The 15,859-nt window shown below is 38.8% G+C and overlaps 2 protein-coding genes across 3 annotated transcripts in view; one reads left to right on the top strand and one right to left on the bottom strand.

Annotated features, from left to right (window-relative positions):
• Positions 1-7,207: 7,207 nt before the first annotated feature.
• ccr6b (chemokine (C-C motif) receptor 6b) lies at positions 7,208-11,311 on the bottom strand. 2 transcript variants are annotated; one of them, XM_071471435.1, is made up of 3 exons: positions 11,112-11,311; positions 9,935-10,444; positions 7,208-9,230 (listed from the first exon to the last, which is right to left on the bottom strand). In XM_071471435.1, exon 3 carries the CDS (start codon positions 9,219-9,221, stop codon positions 8,145-8,147), a length of 1,077 nt encoding a protein of 358 aa, XP_071327536.1. In that variant the 5' UTR covers positions 9,222-9,230; positions 9,935-10,444; positions 11,112-11,311; the 3' UTR covers positions 7,208-8,144. The 2 variants fall into 2 exon arrangements, with proteins under 2 accessions (XP_071327536.1, XP_071327535.1); XM_071471434.1 differs by lacking the exon at positions 9,935-10,444 and having other exon boundaries at positions 7,209-9,230.
• Positions 11,312-14,380: 3,069 nt separating this feature from the next.
• The window catches only part of crybg1a (crystallin beta-gamma domain containing 1a), a 45,747-nt gene continuing 44,268 nt past the window's right edge, over positions 14,381-15,859 (top strand). Inside the window, exon 1 of the mRNA XM_071471120.1 lies at positions 14,381-14,848. Within this exon, the coding sequence (XP_071327221.1) occupies positions 14,514-14,848 (335 nt within the window). The 5' untranslated portion in view covers positions 14,381-14,513. The remainder of the gene's footprint in view (positions 14,849-15,859) is intronic.

Here is a 15,859-nt window from a genome sequence, read left to right as displayed (position 1 = left end):
CACTGACTGAATCAGTAGTTGAACAGTAGAGCTTCTCTCTGGGGACTGAAGGCACTGTTGTCAGCTCGGCTGTGATTCACGGTGCGTTGCGTCGGCCAAGCCACAGGCTCATTAAAAGCCACACAGACAATCATAATGTAATAATTCATCTGAGTTTGAGTTTATTAACATTCATGCTCACGGTTAACAACTAAATATTAGCAGATATGAGCACATGATTGTATATCATAGAGATATAAATCTACTCATATATTTGTATGAATACATAACCATACATTCATACATACACAAGCCATACAGATACATACAACTGCAGCATATCTTAGCACCACGTGTATCTTACAAAACCCACTCAACAGATGAAAAACTCTACAAGGTAACTTGAAGTTTGCTGTGAATATACAACAATTAACACTTCATTACAGCTGTCAAGTCAGCAGTCAAGTCGAGCTGAGTGACACTGTGAGTGTTGTGACAGCGACACAGCACTCACAAACAAATAAGAGAGAATTATAACAGCAATGTTCTGCTTCTTTTAAGCACAAGTATAATATTGCTGTCACCTCCTGCTGTTAAGATGTGGTGGAAATACAAATGAGGGCTGTTAGCTGCAGCCTAATCCCTGAATGTCACATCACGGAAAAAATGACCACTATGAGAGAATTTACAGAGCATTTTATACCTCACTTTGTTCTCAATTTGGGTCTAACATGTTCAGGCTTGGAGGGTCACACTGTGCTAACAGGCAAGGTGGGTGAATGAAGTGTCTAACTGTGACTGCAAAAGACAACGTATTACAGGTCATTGTTCTTGTAACCTCATTTCCAATTAAACTGTGAAGTGGTTTGTGAACTGCCTCTACTCCACCAATACCACTGACTATTGTCAATGGTTGATAATTTGCACACATCTTATTTCTGCAGCTGTGTCGCTCTGACAGAGCCAGTGGGAATGGATTAAACCAGTAGTGTTAGCCAGCTAGCCTGTTAACAATGTTGTGTATTTGTATTAATTACCACTGACATAATATATCACAAAAAACAAAACACCGTAGGACATTTCAAGTGCTCTTGGGGGCCCTCTGGTGGCCATGGGGGGCCTAGGCTGGCGCTGGCTATATTAAAACCTTGCAACCTTTCAACAGTGATGACTCATGGGAGAATGAATCATAAGCTGATTGTGGTAGAAGAGTCAAATGAGTGACTTCATTATCAAATACCAGATGTTTAGTTGAATATACTCTAGGGTGGTTAAAAAATACCCTTAATGAAAGGCGCCAAGGATCCATTTTGTGTAATTTATCCTCAGGGGTGAATCCCTCTTGGTCACTGTGGCGCCAAAGATGGCACCCAGTGCTTCCTTGTTATAGCATGTCCTTAACATGTGAAAGTGAAAGAGGGCTATCTGGAATGAGCCTGGGGCTAAAAGGTCTCTAAATCAGCACAGTAAAATGGTCTTTTACAAGCTGTCACTTCTCTGGAGATAAATGAACAGCAATATATCACCTGATGCCATAATTCCTGACCAGAGGTGTTTGGTTCAAAACAGCAGAGAACTGCTTGTATCTGGCTGAGAAATATGAATGTACAGGGTAATGCTCACACATCCCTCCAAAACTACCACAAAAGTGACCTTGTGCACTCAAACCTTTGACAGTGCCCCAATTTCTAAATGGTTTTTAGGCATACTGTTATTCTTTGACTCTGAGAAATTTAAAGCTGCATTATTCAGTATTTTTGTATCACTGGATGATATCCCTATGTATAATGGGTGAAGTGTTGCTTGTAGCAACAAATCCAAAAGAATTATCATCCAACCCTGCAGCTCTCCTGAGCTCTACAGAACTTTTTACTCCCTTTCAGCTTACTGTTTTGGTATTACAACCCATAACTTGCTTGTAGTTTGGTTCTGTCTTACTGAAAGGCCCAGTGTACACTACCTGCCCAGCACCAAACAGCTGACAGTCAAGGTTAGTGACTTCATAGTGAACATAATGGAGCATTTAGCAGCTAAAGAGCATATTTTCAATGCTGTGAATTACGCTTCCCCTAAGTGGCCAAAACACAAAAACAAAGAACACTCACACATAAAAACAATTGGTGCATCTTTAAATTGCATTTATGCTACAGATCCCAAAGTGGACACTTTAATCACCTTTCAAAATAAAGATTTTAGAAAACATGTCAATACAATCAGTCTGATACATCCAGTCTAGTTTGACTTACTCACATGCACAAGGACGCACATGCTTGCAAGTGACTCAATACACATTCCTTACAATGGCTTCACACTATTCCCATGTTCCTCAGGTGGCAGAAATGCCAGCAAAACAGCAGTCCAAGGATGGGGATAAAGAAGACTGCTTGCTAGTAAACATGGATCTTAACAATTCAGGTTTCAAAATGCTTTAAAAATCAGCTTTGAAAATGTTTCATGAGGAAGAAAATCCAACACAAGGATACTCACAATGAGATTTGTTGAAGAACACTGAATGTAAAAATAACTTTTGTTTTGTATACAAGAAAACTCAGATGGGACCTTTAATTATTACACAGCTTTAGAGATTCTGATGTCTATAGACCTTTTTCATGACAGATGTTTCAACAGAACATTAACATGGGAGGATAGGTGTAATTAATGGTGTTAACAATGACTTCCATAACATCAAAATATTCCAGTGAACCTGCATGCACTATATAGAGGCCTTGTCTTTCATTGTCCTTTTTTTTTGTTTTGTTTTTTGCTGTAGTTTTTTCAGTGGCATTTTTATTGCAGTGTTTATATATGGTAACAGTTAACGTACCTGGCACCAGTTGAGTGCACCCAAAAGCATGCACCTCAGATAGCAGGCAGAGTAAGATGCTGTTTAATTGGTCTTACAAGCTAAAATTTGGCAACAGGCCTACAGTAACAGGCAGGCAGAAATGGCTGGGTACCTCCAGCAATTGTTACTGATTGCTGGTGAGGAACAGCTGGCAGGTGACCGGGTCAGGTGGAAACTCAGGGACTACAGTAACAGGCAGGTGAGGAATGAGAAATACTCCAGGAAACACACTGAAAGATGATTGTGTCAGACAGGTTTTTGTGTCTGGGGCTAAGGAGTAAATAGAGGGATATATACTTTCTCTTCCTGTTAGGACTAGTGAATCCTTTTTGTTAAAGCCAAAAATAAAATCTAAAACATTAGAGTTATAAAAAAGCAGAAATAAAGTAACTGACTGCCTAATTATGAATGTTATTTTTTTGGGTACTGTTAAGGTTGTAATAGACCTTTCTCATAGCAACATTTTGCTTGTCAAACTAGCAACATTACAAATAGCTGATTTCAATTTATGTGCGCCAGGGCTCTGGAACTGTGCATGCTGGCTTACTACTGGCATGATTTACTTGGATACCTAAATGGAACGCAGCCACCTTTGACATTATTACTTACACCTGTGCTGCTACAGTATTTCACCATGTATTCTGGCATTTTAATCGATGCATTGCGCAAAATTGCACAATGTTGAGACACCTGTGTTTCTGTGTTCTGCACTGTCCTGTGGGAGAGTCACACATGCACACGGATACCGTATATTAGTTGATTCTGATTTTGTATGCTTGTCTATATTGTTACTGCCAGCAAGCAAATAAGGAACAGCTGAAGAAGCAAGTTATGGCTCATAAAAGAGGTCAGGCGGTGGATAGAGACAGAAACTCTCTGAGGACACCTAGTGGGCAAGTGTTGTAACAACAGACCTGAAAAAAGGAACACATGAAAAACACAAAGTGCAGGTGTTGGCATAACAACTTCTTTGTATATTTACCAGCCACAATCACGTGGCTGCTATTGTGTTCATCATGTGGTTTGCATATGTGTGTGTGTGCGTGCGTGTGGGTCTTCATGACAAAATGTGGTCTTAAACATAAGAGCTGTAGTGGAAACTACACAGAGGCGGTTTTGAAATCATGCAAGATACAGTCACGAACTTTACAAGGTAAAGTAAAAAAGAGTTTTGCCGGAGACCCTGTTCAGACCTGCTATCTTGTGTCCAGATGTATCCAGAGTGTGCCAGGATCCATCTGAGTTAAAATGCAGCTCACATCTGGCATTTGAATGTGTCTGAAATATGTTGAATGAAATATCATTTGACTGAATTATTTAATAGCATAATGCCAGTTCTGGTCACAATCTATCTATTCACACAGTGGTGACTGAGCCTATCACCCACTGATGAGTGGTCCTTGCATTTTACAGTTTTATGAAATGCCAGATTTATGAGTCACCTACAAAATCACAAGGAACACATATCAGTAACACAAAGTTAGTGTCATGTGTTCCATCGCCCAGGAGTTAAGGTAATCTGCAATTATCATGTATGACCATAGGTATCACCAAAGATAAACACATTCTTCAAGATTTCTACTTAAAGGTCAACAATGAAATAGAATAATGAAAGAAAAATCAAATGAAACATGTGCAAGAAACTATTGAACTTTAATCAAGCCCAAAATTCTGATGTGTCTAGAATGTGAGTATGGTAAGTTGTAAACTGAAGTTAGGTTTAGGGTTTGGCATGAATTAGTTATGGTCAGGGTTTGGGTCGGGGTTGGGGTTAGGCTGTTCATGATAAAGGGAAGTCAATGCAACAGCCTCACAAGAACAGCTGTGCAAACCAGTCTATGTGCAACAGTATCTTGGTTTCACAACTGGTGCTTGGTGCTCTGTTTTGTAAAAAGAGATAAGATATTAACGGCTATATTCACACTGCCTAGCTCTTCATGTGTTATTCATTGTGGTTTACCACACAAATTTTTACATGTTTCATTTGTATCTTTGTCTTGTGGATTAAAAAAAAAGGTGTCATAGTTGTGTCATGTCAACACAAACCTTACAAGGTGTTAGCCAGCAGCATAAAACTCCAACTTGATTCAATTATTACAGTTATCACTTGTTTCTGAGATAAAGTAGGGGAATTTGGTTTGTACAAGTTCAGTCTTGAAGTATATTTGTACACTGTTTGTCGCAGAAAAGAAGTAGAATCCCCCCAAAAATGATCTTGTCAAGTTGGAATGACCTGAGCTCTTTTCATCAAAATGCCCAAAACTTCAGCCAAAGTCAAATTCAGTCACATTTTAAGTTTTTTCAAGCCCATTAAAAGTAAAAAAAGAAGTAAGGACAACAGTGGAAGATCTCTCCTCAGACATTCAGTGTGTGCTATATATACAGATTTGATATAGTGGAAGCACTGTAACTAAGTAATATTTTAAGTAAATAAGAGTCAATCAGTGTGTGACTTGTTTCTTACTGCTTAGTAGTGGCTAACCCCCCACCCCCACCCCAGGAGCTTGCAACCCATGCTGTCAGCTGGCTTGTGGTCACTGCTCTTTCCTGACAGACACCAGTAATGAAGAAGAAGTGAGATAATGTTTCAAGATAACTGTCCAGAAAAAACTAAAGCTATGCTTCAATAAATCTGGATCTTTTTGTGTGCAGCTGTTTCATGATAAGTCACCTTGTTTGCCTGTGGTTGTTCAGGTTGGAGGACTTTTTTCTGCATGTCGGCAGTCAGTGCTTAAGAAGATAACACAGTCTTGTTAGATTTACTGCTTCTGCTTCTGCTTACTGCTTTACACGTTTAGCCCGGTAAATTGTGGTGGTACTTTTCAGAATTGCCACAAACAAGCTACAGGAAATGACCCTAAAACACAACAATTTATGGTTACAGGAAGATCAGTTTCGAAATCTTTCAAATCTCTGTTAAGCCACACAAAGTACACCTTCACAGAATGCAGAAAGGTTTATTGTGTTTTGTTCCAATATTTGTTATTGTCTATGTCTGTATTTTTGGTTATAGGACAGATCATGTATGTATCAGGCATCTGCATTTTTTTTTCTACTGAAAAGCTGAATTGGAGCCAACAGTGTTTCCAATAGAGGACTCGGGGTATTTGCAGATTACCTCAAAGTACATTTTAATGAATCTTATCTGAAGTTAAAATAACTTCCCATTATTAAGCTTAATAAACATAAGCTTTGTTAAAATGTTTCTCTGGAGAGTATCATCCAACAAGGCAACTGTGGCTCAGCTACTGTGTGCTGAAAATGAAAACCAGATCAGGCATCTGGGAACAAAAGCCTGCAGTCACGCTAGCAGCTAAGTGGAGCTGTATTTAGGCACAATGGAGCTTTGAGCTAACATTAGCATGCTAACATGCACACAGTGCCAATGGTGATATTTAACAGGTAAAGTATTCACAAATGTCACCATCTTAGTTTAGCATGTCAGCATGCTAACATGTCAGCATGCTAACATCTTCTAATTAGCACTTAATACAAAGTATAGCTGAGGCTGATGCCTTTAGTTTTGCATTAGTCTTTAGTAATGGACAAACCAAAATGATCACCTGATTATGGCACTAGATGAGAGAAAGTTGGGGGATCACCAACATTATTACAGTTCATCCTCTGGACACCAGGAATATCTGTACCACATTTCAAAAAAATCCATACATTGTAATTTTTTTAGTCTGGACCAAAGTGGTGAAGCAACCACTAAACAATAAAAACTGTATTCTGACTTTTTAACTGAACAATGAACAAAAGCAATTGTTCAATCATCAAGTTAAACAGTTAATACTTCAACCTGCACATCAGGCAATCAATACACAAAAATGGTGTAGTGATGCTATGCTGCATGCCATGACACTCTCCTGTTCTAAATGCAGTTATCTACACACATAGGTGTGTTGATTTTATCTGAGTCTTTGTCTCTTATCATCTGAACACACTGCGTGGGAAAGCCATGGCCTCGAACTGCAGATTGTGTCACAATGTGCTGCCATACTTCTCCTATTTCTTTCTGTTGTCTTATCTGGATTGATAGAAAAGCTCAGTTACCAAGTATTCAAGTATGCTATTTAGTATTTGACATTTATTAATATGTCAAATTATTGTCAGTACAAAAAGTAATGATTTGACATTTAGTTACAGCTTCAGTAATTACCTAATGTTTTCTGGTAAAATATGTAATAATATGACTGAAAAGGTAACTAGGAGTTAGTTACTTTACAATCTAGCTGAAAAATCACGTTACATAAATACAAATGTTTTATGTACTATTAAAAGGCTCAGAATCTATTTTACAACATTATTATACAATATTACATTATTTATTAAATAATTGAGAGATTATATCAGTACTGTACAATTAAATACTACCTGCATTACTTTTTCAGACAGAGGACTCAAATTTCCTAACATCTGATTCTCACAAAATTTCTACCTTAATTAATTTTCTGATTAATCTGGTTAAAGAAAATAAATCTCAGACACACTGTTTATTCAGACAGTACAAGAAGTATATAATCAGATTTATAAAATACAAAATATCAAAACGTTTATAAACGCATTACACAATGGGATATGTGGTTGATGTGGTTGTGGAGAATTCATAGAAATTAAAGTGACAGTATGGCAAGATTAAAAATATGAGGCTTTTTACCTTTTTTTTTTTTTTTTTAAAAAAAGGAACTGGCTCAGTCAACACGTATAGGAATACTAGAGAACAAGATGCTGTCATTATAGTAACATGCATACAAGAGGAAAATAACCAAATGTGTTGCAATTATACAGCAGTCACAGTAATATTATTTAAGATATAATTTCAAAATCAATAATACCAGCTTTGATTGAGGATAATACATCATGAACACCTGTAGTTGGGTATTTGTGCAGGACAATTTGTTTAAATTCAAAAATAGATTTAATTTTCTATGGATCAATAAATTAAACATCAATTACTTATTTCTGAACTGTATCAAATAAAAGTGTGCCAGTTGCCAGACACAAAGAAAATAATTACAGGCAATAGTCATCAGCAGAAACACAGATTTTATCATTTGGATTTGCTTGCATCTTTAATCTGTTCAACATATGGGACCAAACTAAATGTTATTATATTATATTGTAGGTAACTTGCTAATGTTTGCTCAAGATGCATTCAATTTCAAATACAGTACATGTTACATTTGTTTAAGCATATTTTGTACAGATGCTTTTATCTCTACTTATAGTATGCACAGATACAGCAAAGTGACAGCTTGGCAAGATGGGAGCTCCTGCAGCATTAGCACTGCTAATTATCTCTTTTGGAGGGCTGCCGTCATGCACTGAAGGATGAGATGTTAGAACCATCTGATGGCTTGAAGCCTGAGATGCAAATATCAGATGTCCCACGTGAGGAGCGAGCAGAGTAGATGTACTTTTTGCTAAAGCACCATAGGTCCATCACTATTTGTTGGAAGTGGCTCCTGAACTTCACCCCAACGAAGGCATAGAGGATTGGATTTAGACAGCAGTGGAGGTAAGCTAGGCCCCTGGAAATGGCCAGAATTTGCAGTTTAATCTTTTCTGCCTCACAACTTCTCTCCTTAAATAGAGCGAGGGTGTGTGTCAGCAGAGCTACATTGTAGGGAAGGTGACACACAATAAAAACCACAACAACTGCCAAAACAACACGAACAGCCTTGTGCCTCTGGCTGCTCTGTGTTCTCAGCAAGGTGCACATGATGCTGGAGTAGCAGAACACCATCACCAACAGAGGCAAAAGGAAACCAATGGCCATTTGAAGGCTGGGAACCAGCACCTTCACTAGTTTTGCTGTTTCATTCTTGTTGAAAGACAGCTGACACATCACAGGGAAAGTCTCAGTGCCCAGGCTCTCCTCTTCAAAGCGCTCAGTGTAGATGAGTGTGGGCAGTGTTAAAGCCACTGCAAACACCCAAACAGCAGAGCAAATGAGGCGGCTGTAGATCAGAGCGCGTGAGCGAGCCCCAAAGGATCTTCTAGCCTGAACTATAGCAATGTAACGGTCACAGCTTATGCACGCAAGCAGGAGCATGCCACTGTAGAGGTTGATACTGTAGGATGACCTTAGCATCTTGCAAACCACAGGACCCATTAACCAATTGTGCTGCTCATTGTATATGATAAATGGCAGGGCCACCACAAAGATCAGGTCTGCAACAGCCACATTGAAGAGATAGACATCCGTCATCGTCTTGGTTCTCTTGTAGAATAGGTAGGTGATGATTACAAGGGTGTTTCCAATCAGGCCGAAGGCACAGATGATGGAGTGAATGTAAGTTTGGGTGATGACTTCCATGGGGTCAGGGTCGAGGTTGCAGAGTTCTCCCTCATCATCACTTATTGTTGCATTATAATCATAGTCTGAAGTCATGTTTTTAGTCTGGAGAAGAAAAGGTGACCATTAGCACCAAACAGAAATTATATGAAATAATTTATTTAACTGCCACAGCCACTACTTAATTTATACATAAGGATATTACTGCAAAACATCTAGAATATGATGCAGTGCTTTACTAAAACAACCCAGTGCTGTACGATAACATACTAACAATTAGCTACACACTGACACACTATAATAATATCTAATACATTTCTAAAAATGTGATCTAATGAAAGGAGTTTCACTGAATAATGATCACTTTTACTTTTGATGGTATAAATACATTTTGCCCTCTATATGTACTTTACTTTAACTACACCACCGATATCAAAATACACTGAAAGCAGCAAAAGTAAAAGAACAGAGTGGTTTACTACTCTGTACTTTATATATCAGTGGAACTTAAAAATATTAATTCATTTTAGTTCTTGTTGCTTTAATGTTGCAGCTGGTAAAGCCAGGGCTAATTGTAACTACTTTATGAACATTTATTTATCGACATCATCATTTATTAATTGATTGTATATCGTATTAATAATTTGAATCTACAAAGTAACTAAAGCAGTCAAATGAATGTAGTGGATTGAAATGTACATTATTAGCCTTGGAAATGTGGTGGAGTAGAAGTATAGAGTAGTAGTAGTAGTAGTAGTAGTAGTACTTATAACATATACTTAATTACAATTTAAATGCAGGAATTTTACCTGAAACGGTGCAATTTGAGGCGATAGTTTTTCAATTTTTACTTCAGTAAAAGCTCTGAATACTTATAAACTGAAAAAGGCTTTAACAGTTCAGTAATGAGTCTTGTTAACTTGTTAACCGTCACGAAACCCTCCGATGGAAAGCGCTACCATACATTTCCGATGAAACAATAACGCAGTGGGTACGCTTTATTCCCTTAATGAAGTTTCCTAACATTACGCAATTGCAAAGAAAATGAAACAATGATTTTGATAGGATTGTGCAAAGCCTGCGCCCTGCATGGACTGGGTAAACCAGCCGTTGTTCTGGTCGCAGAGTAAAAGCCAGTGTTGCAGCTCAGCTCTTCCTCTGTTTGTGAATGACCCATTTTCTGCCTCATTTAGTCATGAAGAGACTGCACGCCAGGGTCGGCTGCTGGTGGCTGCACTCTGTGCTGTGATGAGATCCTTATCAGCATGGATGTGAGATGCATCACCGAGTCTGTGTGACTCCAGCTAGGTCACCGGCTTCTAACAAGGTCACGAAATTCCAACAGCCCGAATGGTAATATGAAAAGAAATCGGAAAATAATAAATGAGTTCCTATGTGTGACATGAGAACACTAGCCCCTACTGCTGATTTCTCTGTTTTAATTGATGAAAACTCATCAAGCGCAGTACCTAACACACGATATCTTACTTATTCAAATGATAGCATGAGAAAGTTACTTCTTCAAAAGCCTGACGTAAACTGATAATGGGATGGTATTTCTTGTTTCAGCACTTTCACTTCTCACAAATCACTAGGGTCAGATGATACATAGGGTGGTATAGTAACTTTAAAAGAAACATTAGGTTTTGCATTGATCTGTTTGAGAAGATTACAGAATGGGAAAGAGGAGAGACTTCTCTACAGAAACATATTTTGATAGCTGGTGCTGTAGGCAGTTCTGTAAAACTGTTCTACGTGATTTTATCTGTGAAACTTTCATTTAAACTTTTAAAACTGATCGGTCATTTTAAAACTTTTGAATTAATTAGTACAATTCAAGCTTTGGCATTTATCACATTCACTATGTCAAAGAAATATTTTGAATATTCAATATATTGTGCAATTACCAAACTAAAAAAAAAATCCAGCACATTCTTTGGAAAGTTTAGCACTTATTAATCCTTTTTTTTTTTTCTTCTTACATACCTCAGGGAATGATGGCTTTCACTCAGTTAATGTCTTTATCCTCTGGTTTTGATGTTGCCAAATCAAAAGAGAATAATATTCCTCCCAGGTACCAGAGCTTCACCACTCTACTAGCTGCATATGAAGAAAGAGCTCAGTGTAGGGGCTTTAAGTCATCGATAGAAAAAAAAATATCAAAGCCAAAACCACCTCTGCTACTGCCTGAGTACAGTGCTACACTGTGCTTCCTGCTTTTGATCTCAAACTCATCTGTTTCTGCCACCTCTGTACACAGATCTCCTCTTATCTGATGGTTCCACTCACAAAAAACAATTTGTATCATTCTGCTTACAGAAACCCCCCAGTTTCTTTTGCTTACCCCTATTATTCCCAATCTCAAAAGCAACCTGCCCTTAACATTATGTGTCATCAAAAATTTCGTTTTTGTAATCAACTGTTTCATATGAACTTTTGACTATCTGAAAATAATTAGTCTTAGAGATTAAGAAATGTCTTAATAGATTTGAAATATACTAGATAAGATAAAAGTGATTTTTGAAATATAGCAGATGAAAGATTGCTTCCCTCCCTCACATTTGTTTTCTGTCTTTGAACTCACTCACAGATCTCTTCAACATCCCACACACCGAAACTGCTTTATTTTCTCATGCTTTATTTTCTCATGCCCTCAGTCCTAAGTTGGGTTCTGCATTCATTACATTTACATCATAGAAAACAAGCTGAAAAATAAGTATAAATAAATCAGTAAACCCAGACCCAGACTGCAGCCTATTCCATAATCCAGACTGTTGTTGCTTTTCCCCATTAGAGCCAGCAGATAGAGCTGTTCTTTCAGTGGACATGTAGGATGAGACATGTGGGAAAACTTTTCAAATTTATACAGACAGACTACTAGGTTTGATATATTATTTTCAAACCATCTTTTACTGGGATATAGTAAAGGGTAAATCCATCTCAGCTGAGCTTTTATTTCAGGAATCAACCACCTTCCGGTGCCTCACTTAAAGCTTTAATAGGATCCATTTAAAATCTGCACCACAGTAATTAGTTGCATTTGTAAGTACATTTGCATTTTAAAAGTCTTTTGTAGGAGAGAAAAACATTAATCTAATTAAAAAGTAGAATTATTTTTCAATCGCATTGAAGCTTATGATGTGGGGAAGGAACTTTATTTTTCACAGCAGTTGAAATTAAGAATGGCACCTTAATTAAGTCATAATTTTCAACACAACTGATCTTTGAATGTCATGTGGGGAAACTTTTATATCTTAAATCTAGAGACAAACACACTTCCTGTGCAAGAAGGTGAGACTTAATTGGAAAGGTTGAGAGATTGGGGGCTGTATCAAGCAAGAATCCAAAAGTAAAATGTTTGCTTTCAAAATAAAAGCTTTTTAGTTTTGCATATGGAACCACTGTGGTTACACTGTTAAAGTTAGTGTTAACCTGTTTCCATCACCACTATTAGTGACAGTGGAGACCCATATGCATTTGTGGCCCCTTGTGAGTCAATCTAGCCATGACTGTTTCTTTCTGTTTTGACATTTATACATTTGAACCTGATTATGTTCACACTCTGTTCCCTCAAAAGAAGAACCTCTTAATCTTAATTAATTAATTTACCTGCATATAATAGTATTGTTGCCATGTGTTAATACTTTCCATGTTAAAGAAGTCACAAATATTGGTGGATTTTTCTAATTGAATAATTGTATAGCATAAATACAGGAACGAGGAAACGAGATCACGTCTCTCCTGTGTTAGCCTCTCTGCATTGGCTCCCTGTAAAATCCAGAATCGAATTTAAAATCCTCCTCCTCACCTACAAAGCCATTAATGGTCAGGCACCATCGTACCTTGGAGAGCTTATAGTTCCCTATTTTCCCAATAGGACACTTCGCTCTCTAAATGCAGGTCTACTTGTTGTTCCCAGAGTTAGTAAGAGTAGAATGGGGGGCAGAGCCTTCAGCTATCAGGCTCCTCTCCTGTGGAACCAGCTCCCAGTGTGGGTTCGGGAGGCAGACCCCCTCTCTACCTTTAAGATCAGGCTTAAAACTGTCTTGTTTAGTAAAGCTTATAGTTAGGGCTGGCTCGGGTATGTCCTGACCCATCCCTTAGTTATGCTGCTATAGAGCTAAACTGCTGGGGGATTCCCATGATTCACTGGGCGCTCTCTCCCTATTTCTGTCTCTCTCCCCCGCTCTCTCTCAATGACTTCATGCCATTAACTTTGTTTTTTTTTCTCTCCCGTAGTTTTGTGCTTCTCCTCTCTCTCCCTCTCTCTGTCCTCATTCTGCAGGTATCTCTGCCTCGGGAGCAGCAGGATCCAGATCCACCACTACTCATCTTTACTATTACTATTACCTGTCTTTATTATTAATAACGCCATTACCGACACAGCTGTTCCTGGTCTCTCTCTCTCTCTCTCTCTCTCTTCCCCTCCCCCTCTTTCTATCTTCTCCTAAACCCAACCAGTCGAGGCAGACGGCCGCCCACCCTGAGCCCGGTTCTGTTGGAGGTTTCTTCCTGTTAAAAGGGAGTTTTTCCTCCCCCCTGTCGCCAAGCGCTTGCTCGTTGTGGGAACTGTTGGGTTTTTCTCTGTAACAAAGTAAGGTCTTGACCTTACCCTGTAAAGTGCCTTGAGATAATGTATATTATGATTTGGCGCTATACAAATAAAATTGAATTGAATTGAATTGAAATACGTAAAAATTGAATAGTATAACTGGTAATAGGTTCTTCACTGCCTTTGAGGACACTGAGGCCATGACCTTTTTTTTAAGCAACCTGAGGGCAGCTGACATCATCATACAGCTGAAACAATTGATTAATTGGTTAGTTTAGTCAATTGTCAGAAACTTGATCAGCAGATGTTTTAATGCTAAAATGTCAAACATGTTCTGGTTCCACATTTTACACTATACATCATGACACAACACATGATTAAAAAACAAAAGAAAGAAAGAAATAAGAAAGAAAGGAAGAAAGACAGAACTCTTTACATCTCCACCAGAATTTTATTTTAAGGAAATATAAGTGAACAAAGAATTGACTAAATAAAATCCAAATTATGATTGGGATCCTGGAAGACTTGAAGTCATGACTTGATGTCAGACCACACACCTTGTTGTGTGGTCACTTGTGAATGTGGACAATTTGATTAAAACGAGAGTGTAAGTTGATGGATTTTATTTTGAAGGTTACTATCGGAAGTACTTATTTCTTGTGGCCACCTTCACACAGCTGCATCGTTCTGACCTGTTGGAGCGCATCAGCGCAGGCGAGTCCGGGTCCCTGCGGCGACAGGTGAGGTCCTTCCCCCAGCAGCTACAAGTGGGACTCCTCTGCTCATGTTTTCTTTCTGCTCGAACTTCCTGAACAAGACTGTCCTTTTCAAACACCATGAGTAAATCCAGCACGCTGAAAGTCAAGAGCCTGTTTAAGATTAAATCACCTGATAAGGGGAACAAGGAGCTGAACCGGTCCGGGTCCCTCAAAGATGGACCTGCAACCAGCCCCGCAGACAAGTCGGGGACGTTACCGGCGAGCCCTGGTCCTTACAGCCCGGGAGACAGTGCCACATTGCCCGGTGATGTTTTACCTATTTCCCCGAAAGAAAAGAAGGGAAGGCGGCTTTTGTCGTTCAAGCTGAAACGGAAGAAATCCAAGCGCAAAGCGGAGGGAGGAGAGGTGTTCTTCCCTGAGACTGATGAACTGGACAGCTTCACCAGCCATCTGTAAGACAAAAACAAGTTCTTTCATTTCACTTTCTTTTTACTTTTGGAGAATCTGAGTTGTGTTTTGACCTTTAAATAGCTTCCAGACTCATGCTGGGCTATATGATCATCTACCGTATTATTTTTTGTTACATCACTGCCATAAATTTAAATAAACAAACAGATAAGGGCCACAACCCCCCATGTGTTAAAATACTGGTCTTAAGAAGCAGAAAATACCTTTATTGTTAATCATAGTCAGTATAATTGTTTTAAACTTCTTTCTCCTACACTGTGCAAATGAATTCATTGAGAAAACTAATGAAAACCCACACATTTGGCCTTGACCCCACCTTTCCCTTACTGCACCATATTTCACAAGCTGACAGAAGTGAGGGAAACACAGAGGTGAACAGAATCATCCAATATAGTGACTGTTTGCCCCCCCAGGCACTTTTTGAAATCTTACCCCTGTGACATTGAGCTGTGGCTGAGCTGCTGTAATCATGTATCACTGTGGCCGGTGTCAAATGTGAAAAATGCAGAGATTGCTAAACACAGTGCAGGTTGTTGTATGTCCACCTGTGACCTACATAGTTGAAATATTGAATTTTTCAAACAAGCCCCTCACTCTGTGGGAATTTGTGGAAAGTGAAAATGAAATGCAAACTGACCCCGTTCTGATTAGATGCCCTTGAGCAAGGCACTTGACCCTCACCCTATTGACAGTATCTTGCTTATTGGCCAGCTGTGCTGTGCTTGCATCGGGTAGCTCCCTGATGGGGACTGTGTCACTGTGAAGCAGTAAATACCCATGCTGAGTCACTCTTCCCTGGAGAAATTAAAGATCCAAAAAGAAACTGGTTAACCTCGAGTGGTCATGATAATGACAGAGAAATTTCTAGGGCTTTATTTATTCCAGATATTTCCGGTTCTTCAGATATGTGCTCGGGGCCACATCATTCCTCGTCCTAACCAATTTGATGATGGTTTGAGAAGTTTTGCCTCTGTCACTGGTGTTATTGTGGCATG

Source organism: Trachinotus anak, unplaced genomic scaffold (genome assembly GCF_046630095.1).
Source record: "Trachinotus anak isolate AG129_WGS33_773 ecotype Australia unplaced genomic scaffold, CSIRO_AGI_Tana_v1 ptg000033l, whole genome shotgun sequence".
Classification (NCBI taxonomy): domain Eukaryota; kingdom Metazoa; phylum Chordata; class Actinopteri; order Carangiformes; family Carangidae; genus Trachinotus; species Trachinotus anak.
The sequence above is the reverse complement of the archived record's forward strand: the minus strand, read 5'-3'. Positions and strand labels throughout refer to the sequence as shown.